The sequence below is a fragment of the Orcinus orca genome, chromosome 7 (genome assembly GCF_937001465.1).
Source record: "Orcinus orca chromosome 7, mOrcOrc1.1, whole genome shotgun sequence".
Classification (NCBI taxonomy): Eukaryota; Metazoa; Chordata; class Mammalia; order Artiodactyla; family Delphinidae; genus Orcinus; species Orcinus orca.
The window spans coordinates 57,858,288-57,882,929 of record NC_064565.1 but is presented as its reverse complement, the minus strand read 5'-3'; the positions used below and the strand labels follow the sequence as shown (position 1 = coordinate 57,882,929).

At 39.7% G+C, this 24,642-nt stretch overlaps 1 protein-coding gene and 1 non-coding gene across 2 annotated transcripts in view; one reads left to right on the top strand and one right to left on the bottom strand.

Annotated features, from left to right (window-relative positions):
* The window catches only part of LRP2 (LDL receptor related protein 2), a 174,828-nt gene that overhangs the window by 84,361 nt on the left and 65,825 nt on the right, over positions 1 to 24,642 (top strand). The window contains exons 30-41 of the mRNA XM_049712547.1: positions 927 to 1,049; positions 5,575 to 5,741; positions 6,694 to 6,837; positions 10,958 to 11,067; positions 13,180 to 13,357; positions 15,399 to 15,612; positions 16,761 to 16,997; positions 18,989 to 19,177; positions 20,796 to 21,716; positions 21,849 to 22,014; positions 22,371 to 22,529; positions 23,798 to 24,084. Coding sequence (XP_049568504.1) covers positions 927 to 1,049; positions 5,575 to 5,741; positions 6,694 to 6,837; positions 10,958 to 11,067; positions 13,180 to 13,357; positions 15,399 to 15,612; positions 16,761 to 16,997; positions 18,989 to 19,177; positions 20,796 to 21,716; positions 21,849 to 22,014; positions 22,371 to 22,529; positions 23,798 to 24,084 — 2,895 coding nt within the window. The remainder of the gene's footprint in view (positions 1 to 926; positions 1,050 to 5,574; positions 5,742 to 6,693; positions 6,838 to 10,957; positions 11,068 to 13,179; positions 13,358 to 15,398; positions 15,613 to 16,760; positions 16,998 to 18,988; positions 19,178 to 20,795; positions 21,717 to 21,848; positions 22,015 to 22,370; positions 22,530 to 23,797; positions 24,085 to 24,642) is intronic.
* Positions 23,363 to 23,435, bottom strand: TRNAR-CCU (transfer RNA arginine (anticodon CCU)). Its single transcript has one exon. It is a non-coding gene; the product is annotated as a tRNA-Arg (tRNA).

The window sequence follows — 24,642 nt, the reverse complement described above, 5'->3', positions numbered from 1 at the left end:
AAACTTGGACAACAGTGGGTAAATGTCAAGGTCACATAGGGAACACACAACTTGGTTTCGTTTAATGTGAAAAGATCTCTTTGGGGTCAGCCAAGGAGACACATCTTATGTAGCATCAAATTTCTATTACTGAGCTCTGGATTACTCAGCGGCTGTTTGTTCTGTTTATAGACTGGATTGATCTGTGACCTTGGGAAAGTCACTCCTCCCTCTTATGCCTCTTATGAATTCTATGTTGAAAGAATGATGTTGGGGAAGGGTAAAGTAGTTTAGGGCAAATACCAAACCAGCCAAAGTAACTTAATGTATTGTGTCTCCAAATACTGGGGGCTTCTGGAAGGACAATTTATTAATTGAGATATAATTGACACATAACATTGTATTAGTGTTAGGTGTACAACATAATGATTTGATATATGTATGTACTGTGAAATGATCACTATAATAAGTTCAGTGAACATCTATTACCACACATTTTTTTTTCCGTGCTGAAAAGTTTTAAGATTGACTGTTTACTATAGTCATCATGCTGTACATTACATCCCCAAGACTTACTTACCTTGTAACTGGAAGTCTGTACCTTTTGACCACCTTCACACATTTTGCCTCCCCGCATTCTCTGCTTCTGACAAGCACCAGTCTGTTCTCTCAGTTCATTATTTTTTAAATTTAGATTTAAAATTTAGATTATTAACAGTGATCCCATGCAGTGTTTGTCTCTCTCTGTCTGACTTATTTCACTTAGCATAATACCCTCCAGGTCCATCCGTGTGTCGCAAATGGAGGATTTCCTTTTCTGCGGGCCGAATAATATTCGATTATATGTGTATATATACATACCATGTCTGTATCCATTCATCCCGTGCACTTTAAAGTGGGCGGTTTTCCATTCACCAATGTTTTCTTCTCTTCTCTTTGTATTACAGCCACAAATCCATGCGTCCATGCCCAATGCAGCCATCTGTGCTTGCTTTCCTCAGAGAGGCTTTACTCCTGTGCTTGTCCTTCAGGGTGGCGTCTCTCTCGTGATTCTGTGACTTGCGTGAGAGGTACAGTATGTCCTTTAAGTATGCCCTGAAGGTGGAGCTTGCCACAGTTTGTACAAAGCTGTGTGAGCTCTAAGCCACTTGGTGATGGAGTGTGTGCTGTGTTCCCTCTGATCAGCAGGTATCTGTAGAGTGTGTGCTATATGGGGTGTTAACTGAGCACCATTTACAGAAACTGTATTCCAATTGACCATATGCAGAAACTGTATTACAACTGAGTTGTAATTGTAATGTAGTTTCTGTACATGCAGCTAATATTATGTGTGCATGTAATTCAACAATCTTTAACCTCACATTTTCTCTTACCTGGTTATGGTCAGGCAAGCTAGGATAATGGGAAGTTCCAGATTCTGCATTTAGAAGTAAAAATCCTTGATATTTGTGGATAGCTTCATTTTGTAGGTTCCTGATCTCATCTTTATTCTCATAACCAATAGTCAATAATGAGTGTTATAGTCTGGGTCTTCTGACTCCAGTTTCAGTACCTTTACTATTACTGTATGGTACTTTAAAAATGAAAGTTTTCTCTGTATGAAATATTTAAAGGGATTATTTGAATAATTTATTCTTCATCTCATTCTAGATATCTTACTGGGTTGATTGAAGAGTATGTGGAGAGCTATACTAAGTACTTTAGGGAGCAAGAAAGGAAGGACAAGATGTAGTCAGTCCACAAAGGAGATTTCTAAGAAATCATTTGCCTTTGCTTAAAAATCTAAAGAGGTAGTCTAAACTCAAGTTTCTTTCATTACTCGGTGAAGAGGAGTAAATGTGTTTTGATAATGATAAAAAATGGCTATAGACCAGTTAAAATGAAATGGTTAATGGGAAAAAATTGCTAAATTAAGAGAAAAGTAGAGTCAATCTAGAGGGAAATTTAGTTTTCAAATGGAAAGTATATTCCTGAATCCAGGAAATTTATGGTGTTTACAGGTTATGAGGATGTAAGGTTACTGAAAATCAAATTCCACCGACATGTGATATTTTGCAATGATACTTTTGTGATGAAAGATTTTAATTATTGGTAATGCCTACAAAGGGATTGGCATTTGCCATTTTTCTCCAGAGCTTTATTATAAACCTAATCCTTGTTGACATTGTTTAATTTAGTGTGTCCTCAGAGTCTTTCAGCAGAAGATTAAACTGGGCTATAGACATTCTGCATACAAAGCATTCTTTCACCACACAAAGATTGTTGAACTGTGCATTGGGGATTGGTGTAATCTGTATTACTATCTGATGGTGATTGATAAGTGTAACCTCTAAATAGTACCTTTTGTTGTTTCACAAATAATTCCACTAGTGGTTTTCCCATGGACTGACTTTACTGAGGTGGAACCTTTTCAATAGTTTCCAACCGGCTTCTGAGCACCAGCTGGGTAACTGAGTGCTAATATATGTGAACTAAAAAAATGTTGCATTATTTTTTCCAGCAGGAAGCTTAGAAGACTGTTAACATTCATAGATGAAAACGTTTTACTTGATTTAAATGTCCGATTGCCTCTAAAATTTTGTCTGAAAAGTGTCTAAAATATCTTTGGAAGTGCTTATGTGATAAGATCAAGTGAAAAAGCAGAGATGGTTTAATATTGGCTATGTAAAATCATGCATTAAAAAAATCTGGAGGACAAGATACACAAGTGCCAATAATGCTTACAGTTGGGAAGGGGGATTATGGGATATTTCTATTTTTTCCTAAAGGGAGAGCTTTCTCTGTGTGAAATAGTTTTTTATTATTTAGAAAATATGTTCCCCACAATGCCAAAGAAACCCCCAAAACTCAAACCAGAACATCTTCCCAGCACCCCCTAAAATTAACAACTGCAAATCCAGGGCTGTTCAAGGTCATACTTTGGGAGGAGCTAGGCTTGGGAGTCATAAATATCACCTCTTAATGACAACATAAATTTCCCATTCCTGACTGTTGTTTTTCACTTCTTTGCTCTGCTAACACTAATCTTAATAGGATCGTGACATGAAAGATAGAAAATGAAGAAATGTTCTGTCATTTCAAAAGACTAAGACCTCCTGAACTCCTTTCCAGCCAACCCTAGGTGCACCTGTGCCTACTCTTTCATTGTCATGGTCCATATACTTTGTCTGGCCCTCCCGACTCTAAGTTCCTTGGGAATAAATCCTCTACCTGATTCCTTGATGTATGCTTTTTGCCCGTGGCACACAGTGGCACTCAGTAAATGTTGAGTGAATGACAAACCCTCCAATATCCCTTTTTGCTTCTTCTCCATTCCTGTTTTTCACCTGCTCATTCCTTTATAGATGTGTATAGTCATAAAATCACTCCTGTTTTCTTTCCCATGGAGCACTTTTCATGCACCTTCCTATGCCACCTGCTGACTCAGTGGTCACTTCTGCCAGTGCAGCATTAAATGATACCCCATCTCTGGTCTGTGGCCCACAAATGTTCACTGGCTGTAAACCCTTTCAAACACACCTGCAGTGACCTGATGATGGAGGTCCTGAGACCCATCCCCAGGGAAGAGTAATGGCTGAAGGAGTAGTGCTGGGTGCTCTCAAGGGAAGAGCTTGTTAGAGGAGTCAGGAAGGTCCATGTTTGATGGATGAGAAATGCAGTTTTTTAGGCCTTTAACAGTGCTTTGGTTGAAATTCTTCCAATTAAGCAAAAGAAAAATTACCCATTAAAAAGAACAGAATCAGGTTTTGAGTAAGTAATAGTTCCCCCGTGAAACTGGGAAATATTTCTTGTTTCTCTGAACCAATGAACATTTATAACATATAATTAATACATCATTAAATATCATCTCAGCATATTCAGGGTACATCTTAAACTCATAATGTTTAATTTCTGCAGTTAAATCAAATGAATTGAGTGGTGATCTGATATTCGATAAGTAGTACCCGGCCTGCACTTTTTGCAGAGGAGTGATTAAGAACATAGGTTTTGGAGAATTCAAGCAACCTTGCTGTGACCTGGGTTAGATATGCTAATTTCTTTGTGCCTCATTTGAAATTTGGGGGAGGGAGATAACTATCTAACAAGCAGGGTTATGAGGCTTCAGGAAGAGAAATTAAATGAAGTAGTACTTATTTGCTGCATGCTGTGTAGCATGTCTTCTCAATAAGTGGCGACGATTATTATGGTTATTGCAGTTGTTCAGAAGAGAGGCATAGTGGAGCAGCTGAGAGAGTCAAGACTTGGGAGTTAATCTCATTGCCTTGTTTCCTGTGGAAGCTGCAAAGCTGTGGGAAGCTCCTTGGCCTCAGTTGTTTCTGAAAACAACTTTGCAGGGTTGCTGTGAAAGACTAAATGCTATATATTGTAATACTTTGGAAAGTATTAAGCATGAAGAGTTGCAAATTTTATTTTAGATTTGTACCAGGTTAATAAATTGAGTCATTTCTCCGTAGTGGAAATGCCAGGAACAAGGAAAAACTAATCGGACATGAAAGTAAGTAAAGAAAAAATTGTCAAAATAATCCTGCTGAAGATGTAAAGCTTCCCTGATGATCAAAATAATGCAAACACCATTTTTAGCCCATGAAGAGTATGCAATGATTAATCATTTTATATAGTGTCTTAATAGGTGCTATATCTTATATATCTTAATAACACAAAACTCACATTCCAAAGTTTTCCTTTTCTCACAGAGGAATGATAATAAAACCCTACTCGTGAACTTCATTAATTTTTTGATAAAGGGACTATAATTTGGATGAAGGTCATCTTTTAAAATGGACCTCATTATCTATTAAAGAGCCTACTTGAACTGGTAGCTTAAATAAGGCATTATGAAGATGTTTAAGTTGCAATGTACAGATACTTTTGAGAACTTTAGAAGGCACTCTTTACATATTTACTTATGTATCCATCCATTTATTCATTTATGGGGTCATTCAGTTAGCAAATATTTATTAGACAACTATTATAAACCAAGCTCTGGGGACATAATAGTGAGTAAATCAGACAGGGTCACTGCCCTTTGGGAGTTAGAATCTAATGTGGAAGGTCGACATTAGTCAAACAACAATTGGTGGGATTATAAATTAGATTTACTTAGTAATTAAAGTCTCTCATAAACACTAGGCAACACCGTGTGGTGTTATTTTCTGAACATAATTAAAACAAATGAACTGCCATTCACCAAGAAGAGTCTATAAATTTTCTTTCACATTTTGGGGCAAAATCCAACTCTCCTTTCTCTGAGTTATTCTGTGTATAGAAATGGAAGAACTTCTTGTCTGTGACTCTTAGCAAACTTGGATAGTTTAGCAGCATGAGTAAGGAATTAATGAAGAGTATGATAAATGCTGATCTACTTTGGGTAATTCCAGAGGTCTTATGTGTGAAGTTGATGGTCTGGTGACGCAGCAACCCATTGAAACCCAATGGAAGGCCCTGGATTATCTGGTGAAATATCTATCATGCATTATAGTTATTGCAGCAGTTCTGCAGTGGCATTTTGTCCCATCATATGGTACCAATCCACTACCTTCTGTTACTCTAAATGTCTGGGATATAATTTTGAGAGATATTCTGTTATTTTCACAGGTGATGAAGCGTTCCTAATAGTTGTAAGACACAGTATAATTTTTGGAATCTCCCTTAACCCTGAGGTGAAGACCTTTGATGCTATGGTGCCCATATCAGGGATACAGAATGGTTATGACGTTGCAGTTGATTACTCAGAGCAATTCATCTATTGGCTTGAAAATCCAGTAAGTTTCGAATAACATTCAAAGTATGCAACTTGTTCTTGAAGAGCCTACCTGCACTGAGGCCTTCTTATATTTTTGCTGGGTGTCAAGTGGCCCAGACATAAATAGATTTACCACTAAGCATTTTTTAATTTAGTGAGGGATGTCAATGGGAAGTTGGCCTGGAGCAAAGACCCGATAATAAGCACGTTTAAGCTATTGGGTATATTTATCCATTCAACAAGTATTAAGTGACTACTCTTCTCCCTGCACTGAACTCACTGCTTCCAACTGCAGAGTACATGCCAAGAGGAAGCAGTAACAAAGCTTGCTCCTAAGGAGCTTTAGTCTATTAGACGAACATAAAAATGAGGATATTAGACTAACATAAAAATGATCATCGCTCAAGACCAAAAGCAATAGTTCCCTAAGGGAATTCCAGGAAAGCATCTGATGTGGCCGCTGTGGGCTTCACTCAGAATCTTTGCCTCTAGGATAAAAAAAACACTCCTCCAATTTCCTTCCCACTGGGACCCTTTCCTCACCCTTTAGGGACGAAACCTGTGAGGATGGGGAAGGGGCAAGAAAAATACAAATGAGGAAGAGAGGGAAGACCTTTGTAGTTGATGCTTGTCACCTCTGTGGAAAGATATACTCCTGGCCTCCTGATTCACACCTGTAACTTGGATTATTTTTATGACTCTTTGGCCTGTGGTGGTTAAGGAATAAATTTCTGTAGCCGATATCAGAGGGAGCCTGAATGGTAAGCCTTGTATATTCCTGTGATGCACTTGAAAATCAGTGTTTTCAGTGTTGCTGACGTTAGCGTTATACACGGTAACCCCAGCCAGTGGCCCTGAAACTTTGCCTTTCTTCCACGTGTGAGGCGTGTTAAAGAAACACAGTAGCTGGCAGTAGCTGCAGTGAAGCCGTGGCCTTGAAACAGCTCACCCCTCCTCGTCTTTCTCACCAGGGTGAAATTCACAGAGTGAAGACAGATGGCACCAACAGGACAGTGTTTGTTCCTCTATCAAGTCTGGGGGCTTCTACGAGCCTGGCCTTAGATTGGCTATCAAGAAACCTTTATTATACCAATCGTGGAACTCAGTCAATTAAGGTAATGATTCCATAATACTATTGACACAAACACTGGTTTCTTAGTCACATAAAATCTGTTCTCAGGAAATGCTGTCATATGGAGGAAGCACAAGGGATATTAATATTAACTATCAAAGTCTCTGAAGCCAAGGAGAAACCTAAAAATTGGAACTTTCTACTGCCCTACTTTGTCTCCTCCTAAGTATAAAGGGTAACTTGTTCATATAAAAGGATGTTAGATAGTTTATTAAGATATATACAAAGGTAAATAAAAAATTATGTAAGGAGTTCAACATAAAGGGAAGCTTATAGTAGGCAAGGCATTTTCATTATCTTTCCTCATCAAGTATTCAATACTATTTCAGTTCTAAACCAAATTTATAGGTTACCTCTGTTCTTAGATGGAAATCTTTCTATGGCTCCAACAGTGAAACAGAAAGTAGAAACTTGATTCTGATTCCTTTGATGCTTTCCTTTTTTGAGATAAATGTTTTTTTTACTCTAATTCCCAGAAGAAATTCTATAGGGGCACAGGTATGAAATCACATGAAGTAAATCAGAGGTAACTTGACTAGTACTGGTTTGCTCCACTCTGGGACAAGGTTAAAACATGTGATGGATTATTCATTCAGAGTAATTTTGAGAGTGAGAATTCCTAATGCAAAGAGGTGGTCTTGGGAGAGCGACAGTAGGGTGACAGTCCACTGCTCAGGATGAGGCGCCGGTTAGTAAGTTGGTTGGTTCTCTTTGGGGCGTTCAGAAAGATGAATGCTAAAGATGAGGAAGACACACAGCAGCTAAGTGGCTAATTTAGAGCAGATTTGCTAGGAGGAGTGCTTATTCGATAGTCAGAACAGTGCTTTACAGTTTATAAAGGTCTTCCACAAACATCATCTCATCCAATCCTTACAGCATTCCGGAGGGCAGGCAAGTGTAGTAAACGGTCACAGTGATGGGGACATTTGCAGTACGCATGCAGTATGCTCATCTCAAGCTGGGTAGAATCAGCAGCTCCTAACATGAAGGGAACCTTGGAGCCTCATCTGGTTCAAGCTCTTTGTTAGATGAAAATCTGAAGCCCACAGAAGCTAAGAAACTGGCTTAAACAGTCAGCTTCACTGCCCTGATTCTGGGGGAGGTGGGTGGTCTAACTTTGCCTTGTTGTAAACCACAAGTTCGGCAGTCTAGCCTGCTTCAACCCCCTTTGACAGTGACAGAAGGTATTTTGCACAACCTCAACGAAAAATATCACTGACCCATCAAAACACAGGCAATATTTACTGCCCAAGACCTTTAATACCAAACTCACATCTCTCTAGAGTCCACTCAGTAGAAAACTGTCTTCATTCCAAATGGCAGTTAATCTGCTCCTGCTTTGTAAGTGGGGTCTTCTCTTTTGGACTGATACTCTTCCAAGAGCAGGGCACGTGTCTCCTCCATCAGGGTTAGATACAACAGAAAAGCACCAGTTGAAGAACTGAGTATGTGCGTGTGCATGTGTGTGTATTGGTGAGGCCACTCGAACCACGGAAACCTGAAGTTGGTAATTGTGCTCCAAATGCAGTGAGGTCCAGAGGAGAGAGAACTTGCTTTGGAGTCCTGGCTTCGAGTCTGGCTTGCTTGCTCCTTTATGCATTCATTCAATAAGCACTAGGAAATGCTTTCCATGGATTGGTGCCATGGTTAGTCCTGGATAGTCAAGGATGAATCAAACATTTGTTTTTCCTGCTTTAAAGTAGCTCACACATCTGAGAGCTAGACACCTAAACAAATATCTTTGCTCCAGTGTAAGTGTGACATGTGCATTGAATATAAAGAGAGTGATTAAGGACAGAAGTAAGTGTGTGGGGAGAGAACGGTGGGCTTCCCCCAAGAGGTTACTTGAGAGCTAAGTCTTGAAGGATGACCATCCTTTATTTCTGCATAATGAAGAAGTAGGGAGAAAAAAAAAACAAAACACTTGAATAAAGACCCTGAGATATGAAAATGCATTTTGTGACTAAGCACGGTGTTTACTCACAGGCTGTTTGACCTTGGACAAATTATATAACTTCTCTGAGTCTGTGCTTCCTTATCCATAAAATGGGGTTAATAGTTCAGTAAGTAAAAGTACTTGACGCTAAGGTATCCTGCGAATACAGAGCCCTGTTTCCCTCAAATCATCAATATATTTAGACTATCCATAAAGGTAAATTGCCCCTTTAGTGTTTTTATCGGTTTTTTCCTTTGGTGGTATCAATTATGACTCTTCCAGATGAATGTTAGATTGATTAAAGAAACAGAAATTGTGTCCAAGTACTGTTTTCCTGTATGATATCCGTTCCAGAGTAGGAGAAACTCACATTTAATTCCAGCTCCTCCGCTAGGGGTAGCTGTGTGCTCACTCAGTAAAAGCAATTCTGTAGCTGAAGAGTGAACCCTACAGCATGGCCGTGTGTGAGAGAGCTCCATCTGTGCCAAAACACAAGGAGAGACTTGAGGATATGGGGAGGGGGAAGGGTGAGCTGTGACGAAGTGAGAGAGTGGCATGGACATATATACGCTACCAAACGTAAAATAGATAGCTAGTGGGAAGCAGCCGCATAGCACAGGGAGATCAGCTCGGTGCTCTGTGACCACCTAGAGGGGTGGGATAGGGAGGGTGGGAGGGAGGGAGATGCGAGAGGGAAGAGATATGGGGACATATGTATATGTATAACTGATTCACTTTGTTATAAAGCAGAAACTAACACACCATTGTAAAGCAATTATACTCCAATAAAGATGTAAAATTTTTTTTAAAAATGAGAGAAAAAAAAAAAACCCACAAGGAGACGGACTTCCCTTTGAACCAAAGCCATCCTTAGGGAAAGGAGAGAAATTGCAGCAGGAAGAGGCAAATTGAAAAGAGAAAAATTATTTTAGTCCAAATAGGAGAGAAACGTACCACACAGGAGAGAGAAAATACAGAGAGAAGAGTGAGGGAGAGAAGGGTGTGTGTGTGTGGTGTGTGTGTGTGTGTGTGTGTGTGTGTGTGTGTGTGTGTGTGTGTGAGAGAGAGAGAGAGAGAGAGAGAGAGAGAGAGAGAGAGATGTATGTAGATAGAGAGGCAGAGATAGAAACAAACACAAATCATCAGTTTGTGTTGAAATGTAATTTTATAGAAAAGCCTTCATGCAAATCAAAAGGTATTTTCTTATTTCTTACGAGTTTTTCTCATCTCAGACTGTCTCAAGTGCATACCAAAATAGCCTTGTTTCTTTAAGAAACTGCGTCTAGTCCAGTAATCCATACCCCTCTGTGGTGTTTCACAGTGTTCTAACACTGTGGTTATAACAATTCTAGCAAGATTACTTAAAAACATAACATTGGGAAAACCACAGATCCTATCTAGGCCTCTTTTTCATCACATTATATGAGCATAATAATGCCACCTATCTCACAAAATTACTGTGAGGATTAAATCCGATAATGCTTAGTATAAGGCCTGCTACATCGTGAGGTCCCAATAAATGGATCAATAAAAAAATTGAATACATTTGTGCTGGGTGCTGTGCGAAGCACTTTACATGCATTGTCTCACGTTCCTGGCACCTCTATGCAGAAGGGAATTTGTCATCCGCATTTACTGATAAAGTTCAGAGAGGTGGACTTACTTGCCTCAGGTCCTATAGTCAGATCTGGCCGGGTCAGGATTTGCACTCAGGCTGTTAACTTGGCACAGAATTCACTTTAAGTCTGTGTAAATTGGGACTGTTTGATCAACTGTGTTTGCAGTGATGGGCCACTGCGTGCTATGGCCCAGTCACTGGGGTACAGGAGACCTGGGGGGTTCTCACTGGTCTTCCAGAGTTTTCTCATCTTTTTCTGTAGTTTTGCTCAGGCAATGATTCTGTATGTTCACTCATTTGAATCTTTCTTTTATCCGTATAAATATCCTCTCCTGGAACTTTAGGTGAATTGAAAATAGAAATTTGAGAGGTGATTTTTGTTTTCTTACTCCCGTTTTCTATTGAGCTGATTTTCTCATAGCCCTGAAATGCAATTAGGGATTATCTGAATATCACGCAAACCCTCCCATTCACCACAATCATGCTTTGAATTCGTTGTGTGTTTAAGTTCTCCTTCATCATAGCTTTCTTTATTTTCCCCTTATATAGGTTTTGACACTCCGAGGAGATGTCGGATACGGAAAAACACTGATTACCAATGATGGGACGAATCTTGGAGTTGGTTTTCCGGTTGGCATAACTATTGATCCTGTTAATGGGTGAGAATTCATTCATAAGTAGTGTCTGTCTTCTATACAGCACCGCCCTTGTTAATATTATGGTCTAATAAAATGGAAGATTTCAAACGTAGGGCCTTTTCTGATTTTATATGCTGACATTTGAAAAATATAGATCTCAGTAAGAAAGAAATAACTCTAAGTTATATTTAATGTGTATTGTGTTCTGTTTTTCAAATTAATAACATTGAACTTAAAATTAATTCCAAACAAATAAAAATTTCAGGCATTTTAAAATAGAATTATAAGAATGAACAATAATGCATTTTGACTTTGAATGAACGTGGAAAGTTTTAAGGGGGTGGATAAACACTTGAAATGGACCTTGAAGGATGAGAAGGCTTCCAGCAGGTGCAGGATGGGTTGCAGCTGAGAAGTGGTACTTGAGGCCAAAGAGCAGTGAAGGCCCAGAGACATGGTGGCATTTAACATGATTGTGTAGAGGGCTGGAACCAGAGACTTCGAGTAGGGGGCAATTGACTAGATGGGAGATACAGCAGGTAAAGTCATTTGGGGACAAATCAGAGAGGGTCTTTATTTTTTTAATATTTATTTATTTATTTGGCTGCGCCGGGTCTTAGTTGCAGCACATGGGATCTTCTTGCCTCGTGCGGGATCTTTAGTTGTGGTATGAGGGATCTTTTAGTTGTGGCATGCGAACTCTTAGTTGTGGCATGTGGGATCTAGTTCCCTGACCAGGGGTCGAATCCGGGCCCCCTGCATTGGGAGTGCGGAGTCTTAGCCACTGGACCACCAGGGAAGTCTAGGGAAGGACTTTAATGTCATGCTAAGGAGTTGCACTGTATTTTTTTTGAGAAATAAGGAGCCAGCAGGGAATTTGGAGGAAGGGAATGATAGAACCTAATCTGTATTTTAGAAAGATTGATCAGAACTGGAGTGGAAAGGGTCAGGGGAAGGAAGAAAATGTTCAGTCAGGGATGAGAGTTCTTAGCTAAGTTTCGGTAGCTTAAATTTTTAGTGAACTCAGAATTCACAAGAGTTTTGTGACTCTGTGCAGAAAACTTCTGGCAGCCTGGCATGGGAAAGGAGAAAGAAGAGAATGACAGGAACTCAGGGTTAGTAGTTAGCAAGGTAGGCACAATGGGAGATCATGAGAATAAATCAGAATATTGTTAAAATGGCTACAATGGTATGAGGTCCAGGCATAGAGGGCCTGAAGGATTGAGAGCTCAGACAAGTTTTAAGCGCAAAGAACAGGTTCAATGGAAGAAATAAAATAGGAGCAAGGAAGAGATGGAAGAGTTGGGTTGAAGCAGGGAATTTTAGAGTCTGAGAACTTAGAGGTAGAGAAGTTTAGAATTGAAGAGGAGGTTCATGCGAGGGGTATCTTGGATTGGTGGTGAAAGAGGTATGCATATAAAGATGATGGGAATTAAGTGTTTCGAGGATGTATAGGGAAAGAGTGTGAGAGGGTTGTCTGTTGAGGCTATAGCAGGAGGTGAGATAGAAAGGAATGAAAACTTGGATTCGAGTCTAGAAGTTATGTCCTCACTGTAAATGGAAAGCAACCCTCGTATGTTTTAATGAAGTTTCATGGATCACGGATTTGGTAATACTGTGTGCTGATTAGGGTTCATGTGTACACATTGCATTTTCCATCACGAAAATCAGAAAATAAAGTAGCTGGTCTTGTGGTAGATGATGTGGAAAAGAATTAAATAAGAGGGCTGAGAGGTGATCAGGGAGATACTTGACCACATTTACATTAGCTTTGTCCTTCCTAGTGTGCTGGGCATACTGAGTCTTTGAAAAGGATCGACTGTTGATACAGGCTCTTATTAGTCCGTGAACTTCCTGTGTGACCAAGCTAAAGGATTGCCCACCAACGGAAAATGGTATCCTGTATCAGATACCATTTTAAATGGCCTCTCCCCCAATAATAACTAAGAAGTATACAGACATTACAGAACACTGATTAAGGACTCCTCCACATTGGATGTAACAAGATATTAACGTTTCAGACTTCCTGCCTTGAATGGTGTGCATCTTGAGGACAAGAGAGACATGTTTTTCATTTCAATATGTAGTGAAAGCATCTGTTTCACTAAATGCCTTTGTTTTTCCTGGTTGTAGGAAACTGTACTGGTCAGACCGAGGAACCGACAGTGGCATTCCCCCCAAGATTGCCAGCGCCAACATGGATGGTACATCTCGAAAAACTCTCTTTACTGCGAGCCTTGATAATGTGGCGTTTATCACCCTCGATATTGAGGAGCAGAAACTCTACTGGGCAGTCAGCAGCACGGGAGTGGTATGAGCACACTTTCTAGTCTGCTGTTCTTTGTTGCCGAGCTTGCACAGCTGACATTGATTGTTCTGAGTTGTCTGGCAGTGGTTCTCAAGAAATCTCACTTGGCCATTTGTACCAGTGTTTTATTGCCCTTTCTCTCAATAACTTCTTTCCCTGAAGTCCAGTTCTTTATAGTGTGTGCATGGTTCCTTACAGAATGTTTATTTTTTCCCTCATTCTTTCTTTTTCTTCAAGATAAAATAATTCCATTTCTCATTTTGTGTTTGTCCTTTAAGAGCCCTTTCTTTCATGTTTCAGTGATTTCAGTGCTTTTCTTTGCAAGTTCTCAAAGGCTCTCCGATTGCAGAGACTAAGAAAAAAAAAAATAGCAAGCTTCTGAGCTCAGTGTCCCCTCACAGCTACATATGACGCTCTAATGTCCTGACCTGGTAGATGGATGTGTGAAAACTCCCTTTCCTGGTAATTTTAAACTCGAAGGTGGAGTTCCTTACATTCTGCCATAAGAAGCAGGAACTATAAATTGCATTCATTGACAGAAATAACATTTGACCTTCACTACTGTGCTTATGCAGCTGAGCTGGGACTGGGCACATAGAAGGTGCTCAGTAATAATTATTGCTCAACTAAAATATTGTTTTGGTTGTTGAGTGTGTGCTAGTCTCTTCCTTGCTTTAAAGAACAGGAGTGATTTCAGAGCTGTCTTTGACATGGGTGCTCTCCATAAAATTGTCCGGTAGGTTTGGTTTTCAGTTCATGACAGCTCGCTGAGTACTCATTTCACTCCTGATATGTGTTTATAATGTTGAAAAAGAAGTAGGTGATGTGTGTGAAAGCACTTTGCAGAAGCTCGTGCCACATGGTGTGGCTTCTGCTTACAAATTAGTGTGTCCCAGACCAGACTCCCCAGGCCCCTCCCCTTCCTGTTTCCACATCTGCTTCGCTCTCTGGAATCTGTGAGCTGGTTGGTGGTATGACTCTGCATCCTTTCTCCTAGGCTAGAACCCACATGTTCCTCCTTCACTCTAATAACCACATCCTTATTTAATCATCACAAAATCCTGGCAGCTTGTCCCCATGCCTCTTCTCTCAGGTCCAGCCTTTTTCTGCCACTTCCACCATTCTGGGCCACTTCTCTCTAGCCTTGACGAGAGCACGACCCTCACTAATGAACCTGTTTTAGTGATGGAGGCATGTGGTCTTCATAAAACCACAAGGAACCCTGGAACCCTGGCCCAGATAAGTAGCTCCAGATACTTCAGCCAAGCGTGGTCAGCTCGTCTGGTCCTGGTCACTCCCTCAGCAGCTCCCCTCAGAGCTTATCTCCTCTGTTCTCTACCCTTCCAGAACCTCTGTCTGTTTCTAGGGCATAACCTGCTCTCATAACTGCTGGGTTCCCTTGTCCAGGAAGGCAGGAGCCACACCCCGTTTCTCTGTTACCAGCACTCAGCTCAGATCCTGGCGCAGAGGAGGCACTTGAGACAAGTTTCTGGAATGAAATCAAACCAGCTATGTCTACATTTTGTTTTTCTTCCAGAGCAGAATGCTTGTCACTTCCCGTTAGAAACTTCATTCTTGAGTTCTTTTCTAGTTCATCAGGGTCATCTTGACTCAGGCTCGTTACTGTGCTGATATAACAGCGCTATCTTGCTGTCTTGCTGTGAGTGTGTCGAGCACGTTTCCTATCTCCGTTGCAGAAATAGTTGGTGAAGATGTTAAACGCGGGGCCAGTTAGACATTAAATGTGTATTATCCTTGACCAGAATATCACATGCAGGGATTAGTCCCCTATTCGTCACCATGCCATCTGAGAAAGTTGATTGGCTTATTTGGATTTCAGCTTCATCGTCAGTGAAATGGGCACAATGACGTTTGTCTTACCTACGTAGATGTGACTATCAAATATAGTCAGAAATATAGTCAGAAATCCCTGGAAAGGAGAGAGTGCTATATACCTGTGAAACATTATTAAGAGAATATTGGTTTTAAACATTTTCCTCATTGCACCATGAAACAGTCAATAATGAAAATTTTGATCTTTCAGATTGAAAGAGGAAACGTGGATGGTACAAATCGAATGATCCTGGTAAACCATCTTTCCTACCCCTGGGGACTTGCTGTCTACGGCCCCTTCCTTTATTATACCGATGAAGAATATGAGGTCATTGAAAGGGTTGACAAGGCTACTGGGGCCAACAAAATAGTCTTGAGAGATAATGTCCCAAATCTCAGGGGCCTTCAAATTTATCAAAGACGTGGTGAGTATTTGTCACTGAAACATACATATTCATGGGTGTATATATATTTATTCATGGGTGTCTGCACACTGACATGCCCACACAACAAACCCACATACGCACAAAACGGTGTGCATACACATGCATGCAAACTGAAATTACCCCAAGATATTTAAAAAATTATAACCATGTCTTAAGCATGGCTAAGTGTCAAAGACTAAGCTGGCATCTGAAAGGCCAGATTGACTGCAGAGTAAACTTACTCCCATTCTTTCCACGGCACTTTAAACTCCTTACTTTGCTTTTATTTTATCGTACTCCCTGACATATTACGTATGTGTTTATCATCTGGGTTCTTCATTGGAAGGTAACCTCCATAAGGACAGGTATTTTGTCTGTCTTGTTTCTTACTCTCTCCCCAGTAACTAGAATAGTTGCTGGAGCATTGGAGGTGCTCAGTAAGTATTTGTTGGATATCTGCTGGGAAAGTGATTAACACGATAGAATTTTTTTAATCTTAAAAGGAATACTCTTAGATGTTGCCTTTTTCAATAGATTTTTTCCCCAGAGATAATCTAACTTCTGATTTGCCCCTTTATATTAACACTATATTCTGGAGATTATTTTTTTATAATTTTGAAATATTTTATAGCTAGCCAAAGATTTGTTTGCTGTCCTATAACCTAGGTTTGTTACTTGGTATTATTTTATTGCATGTTCAAAAAACCCTTAAATATTCTTATTTAATATACTTTAAATCAAATGCTCATCACGGTGTTGATCATGTAGTTAAAACGGATATAATTTAAAATGCCAGTACATAGGTCAAGAGGGCAAAAAAAAAAAAAATTAGAATTTGTTGACTGACCTCCCTAATTCCTCTAATTCTTGAATGATTTGTGGAAGAAAAACAATTGGTGCTCCATTCTCTATTATTATATAATATATAAGCTATATAACTATTATATAGTTGTGGTCCTGTTTTAAACCTCTGTACATGTTAGTTCGATAAGCAGTAGGCTCTCCAATATTGTTTTTAGGTTAACTCAGATTCCATATTTTGTTACTTACTTTTATAATGACTTATTTGGTGACTCAGTTGAAAAATTTGACATGGAGTGGCAAGTAGGTGGGGTGAAAAGTGACAGACTAATTTTGATTTCATTTAGGCTCCGAATCCTCAAATGGCTGTAGCAGCAACGTGAATGCCTGTCAGCAAATTTGCCTGCCTGTACCAGGAAGACTGTTCTCATGTGCCTGTGCCACCGGATTTAAACTCAGTCCTGATAACCGGACCTGCTCCCCATATCACTCTTTCATTGTTGTTTCCACGCTGTGGGCAATCAGGGGCTTTAGCTTGGAATTGTCAGATCATTCAGAAGCCATGGTGCCGGTGGCAGGCCAAGGTATGCCAACTCCAGTATAAGTCACATCTGACTCCATCTGGTGCCATGTTGAAGTCCTTGGTACCATAAAGCATTTCTCCACGTCTGGATTCGGCACATAAGGAAGCTTGTTTCTCCTGCTTGATAACCATATTCACATGTCCCCATGACTCATCTCTGTTTTCTTATCTCTAAAAAGTCATGGATCTAAGTTACCATCTTGTAAATAAAGTCACTAAGTTTTTCAACCAACTTTTCATTTTGAAAAATATCAAATGCAGAAAAGTTGAAAAAAAGGTATAGAGAACACCCTTATACCTGCTAGATTGAACCATTCTTAACATTTCACCACATTTGAGCCTTCAATCTCTCTGTGTGTTTATGTGTGTATACATACATATACATATATTTTGAATGAACCTTTCGAAGATATATTGCAGATATCATGACACTTCACCCCTGTCTACTTAGCATGCAGCTTGAAGGGCATTATCATCTAATTCATATTTTTTCCTGTTGGCCTCATAATATTTTTATAGCTGTGGATTTGTTCCAGCCAAGATCTAATCAAGATTCACGCATCGTATTTGGAATGTCTGTTTTGTGTCTTTTGATCTGTAGTAGTTACCCCAGTATTTTGTTATGACAGTGATTTTTTTGAAGAGACAAACCTATTGTCTTTTCAGCATCTCACATTGAGGATGTCTGATTACTTCCTCATAGTGTCGTTTAACTTGTCATTCAGTTTATACCCTGATTTCCCATGAAATGAAAGTTAGGTCTAATTGCTTGATTAGATTGGGGTTGAACACACTTGAGAAGAATCCTTCACAGATGAAGCTGTGTCCCTGATACAGAACCTCATTAAAAAGGACATAATGTCAGCTTGTCCCCCTCTTAGTAATGCTTAAGCTTGATCACTTGGTTAAGGTGGTCACCGTGAAGTCTCTGCTTATTTTCCCCCTTTGTAATTTGTATGAAATCTTTGGGGTCACACTTTGGTACCCATGAATATGTTTTTCCCTAAGCACCTTTTATTCATTGGTTTGAGCCATCGATGATCCTTGTCTGAAATGATTATTTAATTGGGCATTGCAAAATGGTGATTTTTCTTGTTCTATCATTCCTTCTACATTCATTCTTTTTAAAAAATAATTAATTAATTTTTGTCTGCGTTGGGTCTTTGCTGCTGTGCGCGGGCTTTCTCTAGTTGCGGCGAGCAGGGGCTACTCTTTGTTGCGGTGTGTGGGCTTCTCATCGTGGTGGCTTCTCTTGTTCCGGAGCACGGGCTCTAGGCGCTCAGGCTTCAGTAATTGTGGCATGCGGGCTCAGTAGTTGTGGCATGCGGGCTCAGTAGTTGTGGCTCACGGGCTCTAGAGCTCAGGCTCAGTAGTCGTGGCGCACAGGCTTAGTTGCTCTGTGGCTTGTGGGATCTTCCCGGACCAGGGATCGAACCCATGTCTCCAGCATTGGCAGGCGGATTCTTATCCACTGCACCACCAGGGCAGTCCCTACGTTCATTCTTCTATAAAGGAGAGCTCTCCTTTTTACTGTCACATGCACTCAAGTTTTTATTTTTTTAATTCAGTGTAGAATCATTTAGCATAATTATTCTTTTGATGCTCCAGGCAATCCATTTTGGCCGGGGAGAGCCTCTCAAAGTGGCTGCCTGTGTTTTTTCGACATGATCCCATTAGTGTTTGAGTGCTTCCTTATTTCTTGGTCTAATAAATATGTTCCAGGCTCACCTTGTACCTTCCCTTCCCAAACCTATAATTAGCCATTTCTCCCAGGAGCCAGTGCTCTTTACTGTGGGAAGTGGTTTTTAGAAACTAAGATCTGGGGGTAAATGTGCTCATTGCAACTGGGAAATAAATAGTTTTATTTCATAATGGGGGCATGGTTGGAGCAGAGGGGGTTGGGAATGAGAGTTTGAGAGGAAGGGCAGACATTTTTAAAACTTCTAGTTCAAGCTAGAGTATTGTTTAATGATCTTTTCTTAAATATTCTAGGGCGAAATGCACTGCACGTGGATGTGGACGTATCTTCTGGCTTTATTTATTGGTGTGATTTTAGCAACTCTGTGCCATCTAATAATGCAATCCGTAGAGTCAGACCAGATGGGTCTGGCTTTACAAACATCATTACAGATGGGATAGGAGAAAATGGAGTCCGGGGTATTGCAGTGGATTGGGTAGCAGGTGGGTAAGCTATATAGTGATTTTATTGAAGAGGCTTTTCATGTTTGCATTTCTTATTTATTTATCATCTTATTTATGCTATAAAGTTTAACATAAGTGCGACAGATCTGTTTTTCTGAATGTTTATTGAGATTACTTAAAATAGATTGAATTGTGTTTTTAGAATAAACGTCACAGACTTGTGTCTGTTAATGATAAGGTGTTTCAGTTGACAGATTCATTAGAGATTATCTCATTTGCTTCTATTATTAACAGGATCAAACTGTAGGCAAAATGGATAGAAATATTTAATTATGTAGGTTTATTTCACACTTAGATGAGCGTCTAATTTCTAAATTAGAAATGTCTAAATTTTCACAGAGAAAGGGATATCAAAATATAATGTAAACCATGAAATATGACATTTACTTTAAAGGTTAGCAATTTTACTTGCCGAATTCTTAATTGCTTCCTCATGTTAATGTATGAAAACCGTTTTGATTATTAGGTACTTTATTGTAGTTAAATTGAAATGCCTGACCCAATATTACATTAACTTAGCTATACTGATTCATGTACTTAATTTTGGATTACCACTGAATTTTAATGATACACTGACAAACAAATGTATTGTACTTCTAGAATATAATCCCGTTATATCAAAATAGGTATCACTGTGTGTTATCAAGCTTGGCAAATAGATATTACTTAGAAATATTAAAATATATTATGAAAATCTAGATACTATAATAATTAATTGCCAATAGTAAACATGGTAATATGGTTAGGTAAAGCTTTAATTTGGTTCTTAAATTCCATTCTTGATTACAAATTTACTACATTATTTCTGAGGATATAGATAAAACACAGCTATGCCCATTCATTTATGTATTGTCTATGATCGCTTTCATGTTACTGTGGCAGAGTAGAGTGTACTGTATACTCTGCAAAGCCTGAAATATTTACTGTTTGGCCCCTTACAGAAAAAGCTTGCCAACCCTTAGTAGCAGTACAACAGACTTCTGACTACATGGAATCAATGCGGGCTCCCTCTCTATTCCTTAAACTATCTTCCTGCCATGCTTTTTATTCTAGCATTTACATTGTTCTTTAATGCCCAAAGGCAAATGGCCTTTTGTTTTGGTGACTTTAGAAGGTCCTTGGGATGAAAACCTCTACACTACTTAGAAAGGCAAGAAAAGATCTCGCGTTAATGCCAAACAGAAAGAGCATTTGATGACATAGGTAACAACCTGAGATATTGCTGGCTCTCACTCTTTGCTCCTTTCATCATGTTGGAGTAGAAGGTATGTCATGATAATGAGTCTTTGAAGATTCAGGTAGAAGAGGAAGGACATTCTGGAAAATACACCTTTCAGTAGAAAGTGGGTTATGATGTTTGCTATGAATTCGGATCTGCTTTAGAAGCTGAAGAGAGTTACATTCTCTTTAAATGTGAAGAAACAATCTATTTAGTTCCTAAGAGTAAATATTTATTTTTCTAAGTCTAAACTGAGATATTAATCTATCATCCTGGAAAAGACAACATATACTGACCCAAACCTCAATCTTACAAACGGTATCTTCTTCTTCCTTCTTGTTTTTCCATTCATCAGCATGCTCTTTCATTTTTCTGCAGGAAATCTTTATTTCACCAATGCTTTTAGGTCTGAAACACTGGTAGAAGTTCTAAGGATCAATACCACCCATCGCCGTGTTCTCCTTAAAACCACAGTGGATATGCCCAGGGATATTGTTGTAGACCCCAAGAACAGATACCTCTTCTGGTCTGACTATGGACAAAACCCAAAGATTGAACGTTCTTTTCTTGACTGTACCAATCGAACTGTGCTTGTATCAAACATCGTTGCCACTCCACGGGGCTTGGCATTGGACCTTAGCAATGGCTACGTTTATTGGGTTGATGATGCTTTAGATTTAATTGCAAGGGTCAGCATTGATGGAGGGGAATCTGAAGTAATTCGTTTTGGCAGTCGTTACCCTGCTCCGTATGCCATCACTATATTAGGAAATTCCATCATATGGGTAGACAGGAATTTAAAAAAAATCTTCCAAGCTAGCAAGGAGCCATATAAAACAGATCCACCAACAGTTATAAGGGACAATATCGACTGGCTAAGAGATGTGACCATCTTTGACCAGAATGCTCAGCCCCGGTCACCAGCAGAGGTCGACAACAACCCTTGCTTGGAGGATAATGGAGGATGCACCCATTTCTGCTTTGCTCTGCCTAAATTGCACACCCCAAAATGTGGCTGTGCCTTTGGGACCCTGCAAGGTGATGGCAAGAGCTGTGCCATTTCATCAGAAAATTTCCTCATCTTTGCCTTGGATGATTCCTTGAGGAGCTTACACTTTGACCCTGAGGACTATAGTCAACCTTTCACAGCAATAAGCGTGGAAAGAATTGCCGTGGCCCTAGACTATGACAGCATAGATAACAGAATCTACTTCACACAAATTTTACAATCTGGAAAAGGCCAGATTTCCTATGTCAACCTGAATTCAAGGAGCAGTTCTCCCACCGTTGTTGTTTCGGGTAAGTGCACACTAAGTGTAGCTTATCTTGGAAGGAGACACAATGGGGTCAACACACATGGATAACCCAGGGGTTCTAAAATGCATATTGAGACTCTAACTTCTTTTTGTGTTTTTGTTGGTGTATGTCCAGGCATAGGGAATCCTGAGGGCATTGCCTTTGACTGGATCAATAGAAGAATTTATTACAGTGACTACACCAACCAGACAATTAAGTCCATTGCCACGGATGGGTCTAAGCACACTGTGATAGCCCGAGTTACAAAGCCAAGAGCAATTGTGTTAGATCCTTGCCAAGGGTATGCCATGGTCTGCTTATTTCTGGAGGGAGTGGGGTCTGAAATTATTTTATGCTCATAGAGAGTCAGTGTTTTGTGGGCTTGTAGCACTGTAGCTACAGATTCAAGGGTGAAAGAGCATGAGTGACTCTACCTGGGAAGGAACTCCCGTTGATGCTAGGAAAATTGGCAGCATACTAGCAAATTAATGCTCTGACTCAGTAAATCCACATTGGGCAAGTTGTATGGATGGGAATGGAGTAGGGTTTCATTTTGCCATATTGGTGTCAATTTACAGTTAAAGAATGCTGCCATCTTTCTTAAGTAAAAAGAGTGAGGTTCTTTGTGATGAATTATGACTCCTTTTGGATCACTAGGTACATGTATTGGACCGACTGGAGTACTAATGCCCAAATTGAGAGAGCCACACTGGGAGGAAACTTCCGGGAATCCATCGTGAACAGTGACCTGGTCTGGCCCAACGGGCTCACTCTGGACTATGAAGAAGGCTTTCTCTACTGGGCAGATGCTAATCTGTATGTGTCTTTGGTTATTCCTGCGGGTGTTGATGAGAAGATTTCTTCCTCCCTCTTCAGAAAAAGAGGGATATGCATAATGTGATGAAATATTGGTGAATACACCTGTGAAAATTGATGTATATCATGAGATTGAATAATTGTGAACTGAAGGCATCTAAAGATGCATTACTAGACAAGTTAATTTCAACTATAATTACAAATGTAGTCATTCAATTTATAATTTACGGGCCCCATGTAAGTACCATAAAATATGAATGGCTTTTCAATGCACACTGATAGTAAGTTTTCTCTGGGCTTTAGCATTCAGTATCTTGTAAAAACATTTTCCTTCAGTCTTTGTCTTTTCGTTGTCTTCTCAAAAAAGTTCTTTCTTCTGTGCCAGCTTCTTCTCAATTTCATAGTGTTTTGCTTATAAACTTCTGTCAGCTCTAATTTTATATGTAACTCTCCAAGTACTCCTGAAATTACTCACATTCCAATCATCCAAATGATTGAAGAGATGAGATGATTTTGTTTATTATGGCTGGTGTCTACATGGTGGGAATCTTAACTTTTCTTGCTTATTTTCTTATGATTTTGGTCTTGTGCCACTGAGCACCTAACAACTTCATCTTTATTTTCTCGCTTGAAAACAAAGCAGTGATGTTTTGTGTCTAAATTTGGATCATTCTAGGTAAATATCTCAAAGTAAATGACAAATGGAAAAAATCATTAAGGGAGTGGGAAGGGAAAAGTAATTCACATTTTTTAAAAAAATATTTATTTATTTGGCTGCATCGGGTCTTAGTTGCAGCATGCGGGAATCTTTAGTTGCAGCATGTGGGATCTAGTTCTCTGACCAGGGATTGAACCCGGGTCCCCCGCATTAGGAGTGCGGAGCCTTAGCCACTGGACCACCAGGGAAGTGCCATGTAATTCACATTTTATTGAGTGACTACTTTGTACTAAACACCAAGTACCATGCAATTACATGTATTATTTCATAATGCTCTCCCATTTTCAAATGTTAGTCTGGTTCCCTTTGTAGGATTACTTGTGGGTTATATTAATATGTGGAAATCAATGATTTATATAGGCCATTGTTTGATAAGCAGATGAAGTTCTCCCGTTACCAGAAGAAACATTTCTTGCTGCCATATGCTGCACTTGAAAGTTGGGGGCTTGTGTAAAGCCATGGTTGGGCTCAGGCATTGGGTACCAGTTGAGAAACTTATTCTTTCTGGATTCCAGCTTTTTTTTTTTTTTTTTCCCCATCTTCGTTTTAGGCAGAAGATTGAGCGCATCACTCTACAGGGCCTGGAGCGGGAGGTCATTGTCAGCAGAGCCAATAATCCTTTTGGTTTGGCTGTCTATGGCCAGTATGTTTACTGGACTGACTGGTTCAATAAAAAAATTTACCGAGCAAACAAATATGATGGGTCAAGTCAGACTGCAATGACCACGACTCTTCCCTTCCTGCCTAAGGGTATTCGTGCTGTCGTGAAGGACCAACAGCAGTGTCACAATCCTTGCGATCAGTTTAATGGGGGCTGCAGCCATATTTGTGCACCAGGTAAGGCACTGGCCATGAAGATAGACTCATGGAGAGTAATGATGACCACTAGTAAGGAAGGCTGAGGGAATATTCAGCTCTAATAGGAGAAAAATTTCTCTTTGTTTTCAGAGTAACTTTTAAAATAGATTTCAGGGTTTGTATGTTGAGAAGAAGACTTTGAAAGGTTTCTTTTGTATTCCATATGGAGCCTTCTTACAAAGACGTTTTTAATTCAAGCTTGATGGAGGTAGAAAGAAACGTGCAGGTTAGGCTGCTGCATCTCACGTCTTGAATAGAAATTTCATCAATGAGCTAACGTTCCTTATAAAAGGATTTAATTCTTTCACTTAGGAGGTACAGTTTATAGTGGATATTTTAGAGCGTGGTGTGTGCTTCAGAAGTGTGTTTTATAGAGAACAACAAATTCGTAGGAAGACGTGCCTTTTGAGACTGTTGCTTTGCAGATTTTGCTGAGAAGGTAGAATCATTGCTAACGTTTCAGTGAAGACAAGAGATAGTGGTTTAAAGATTAAGGTGAAGTAGCCACATTTATTAGAAATTGGTGGTGGTTCTTAT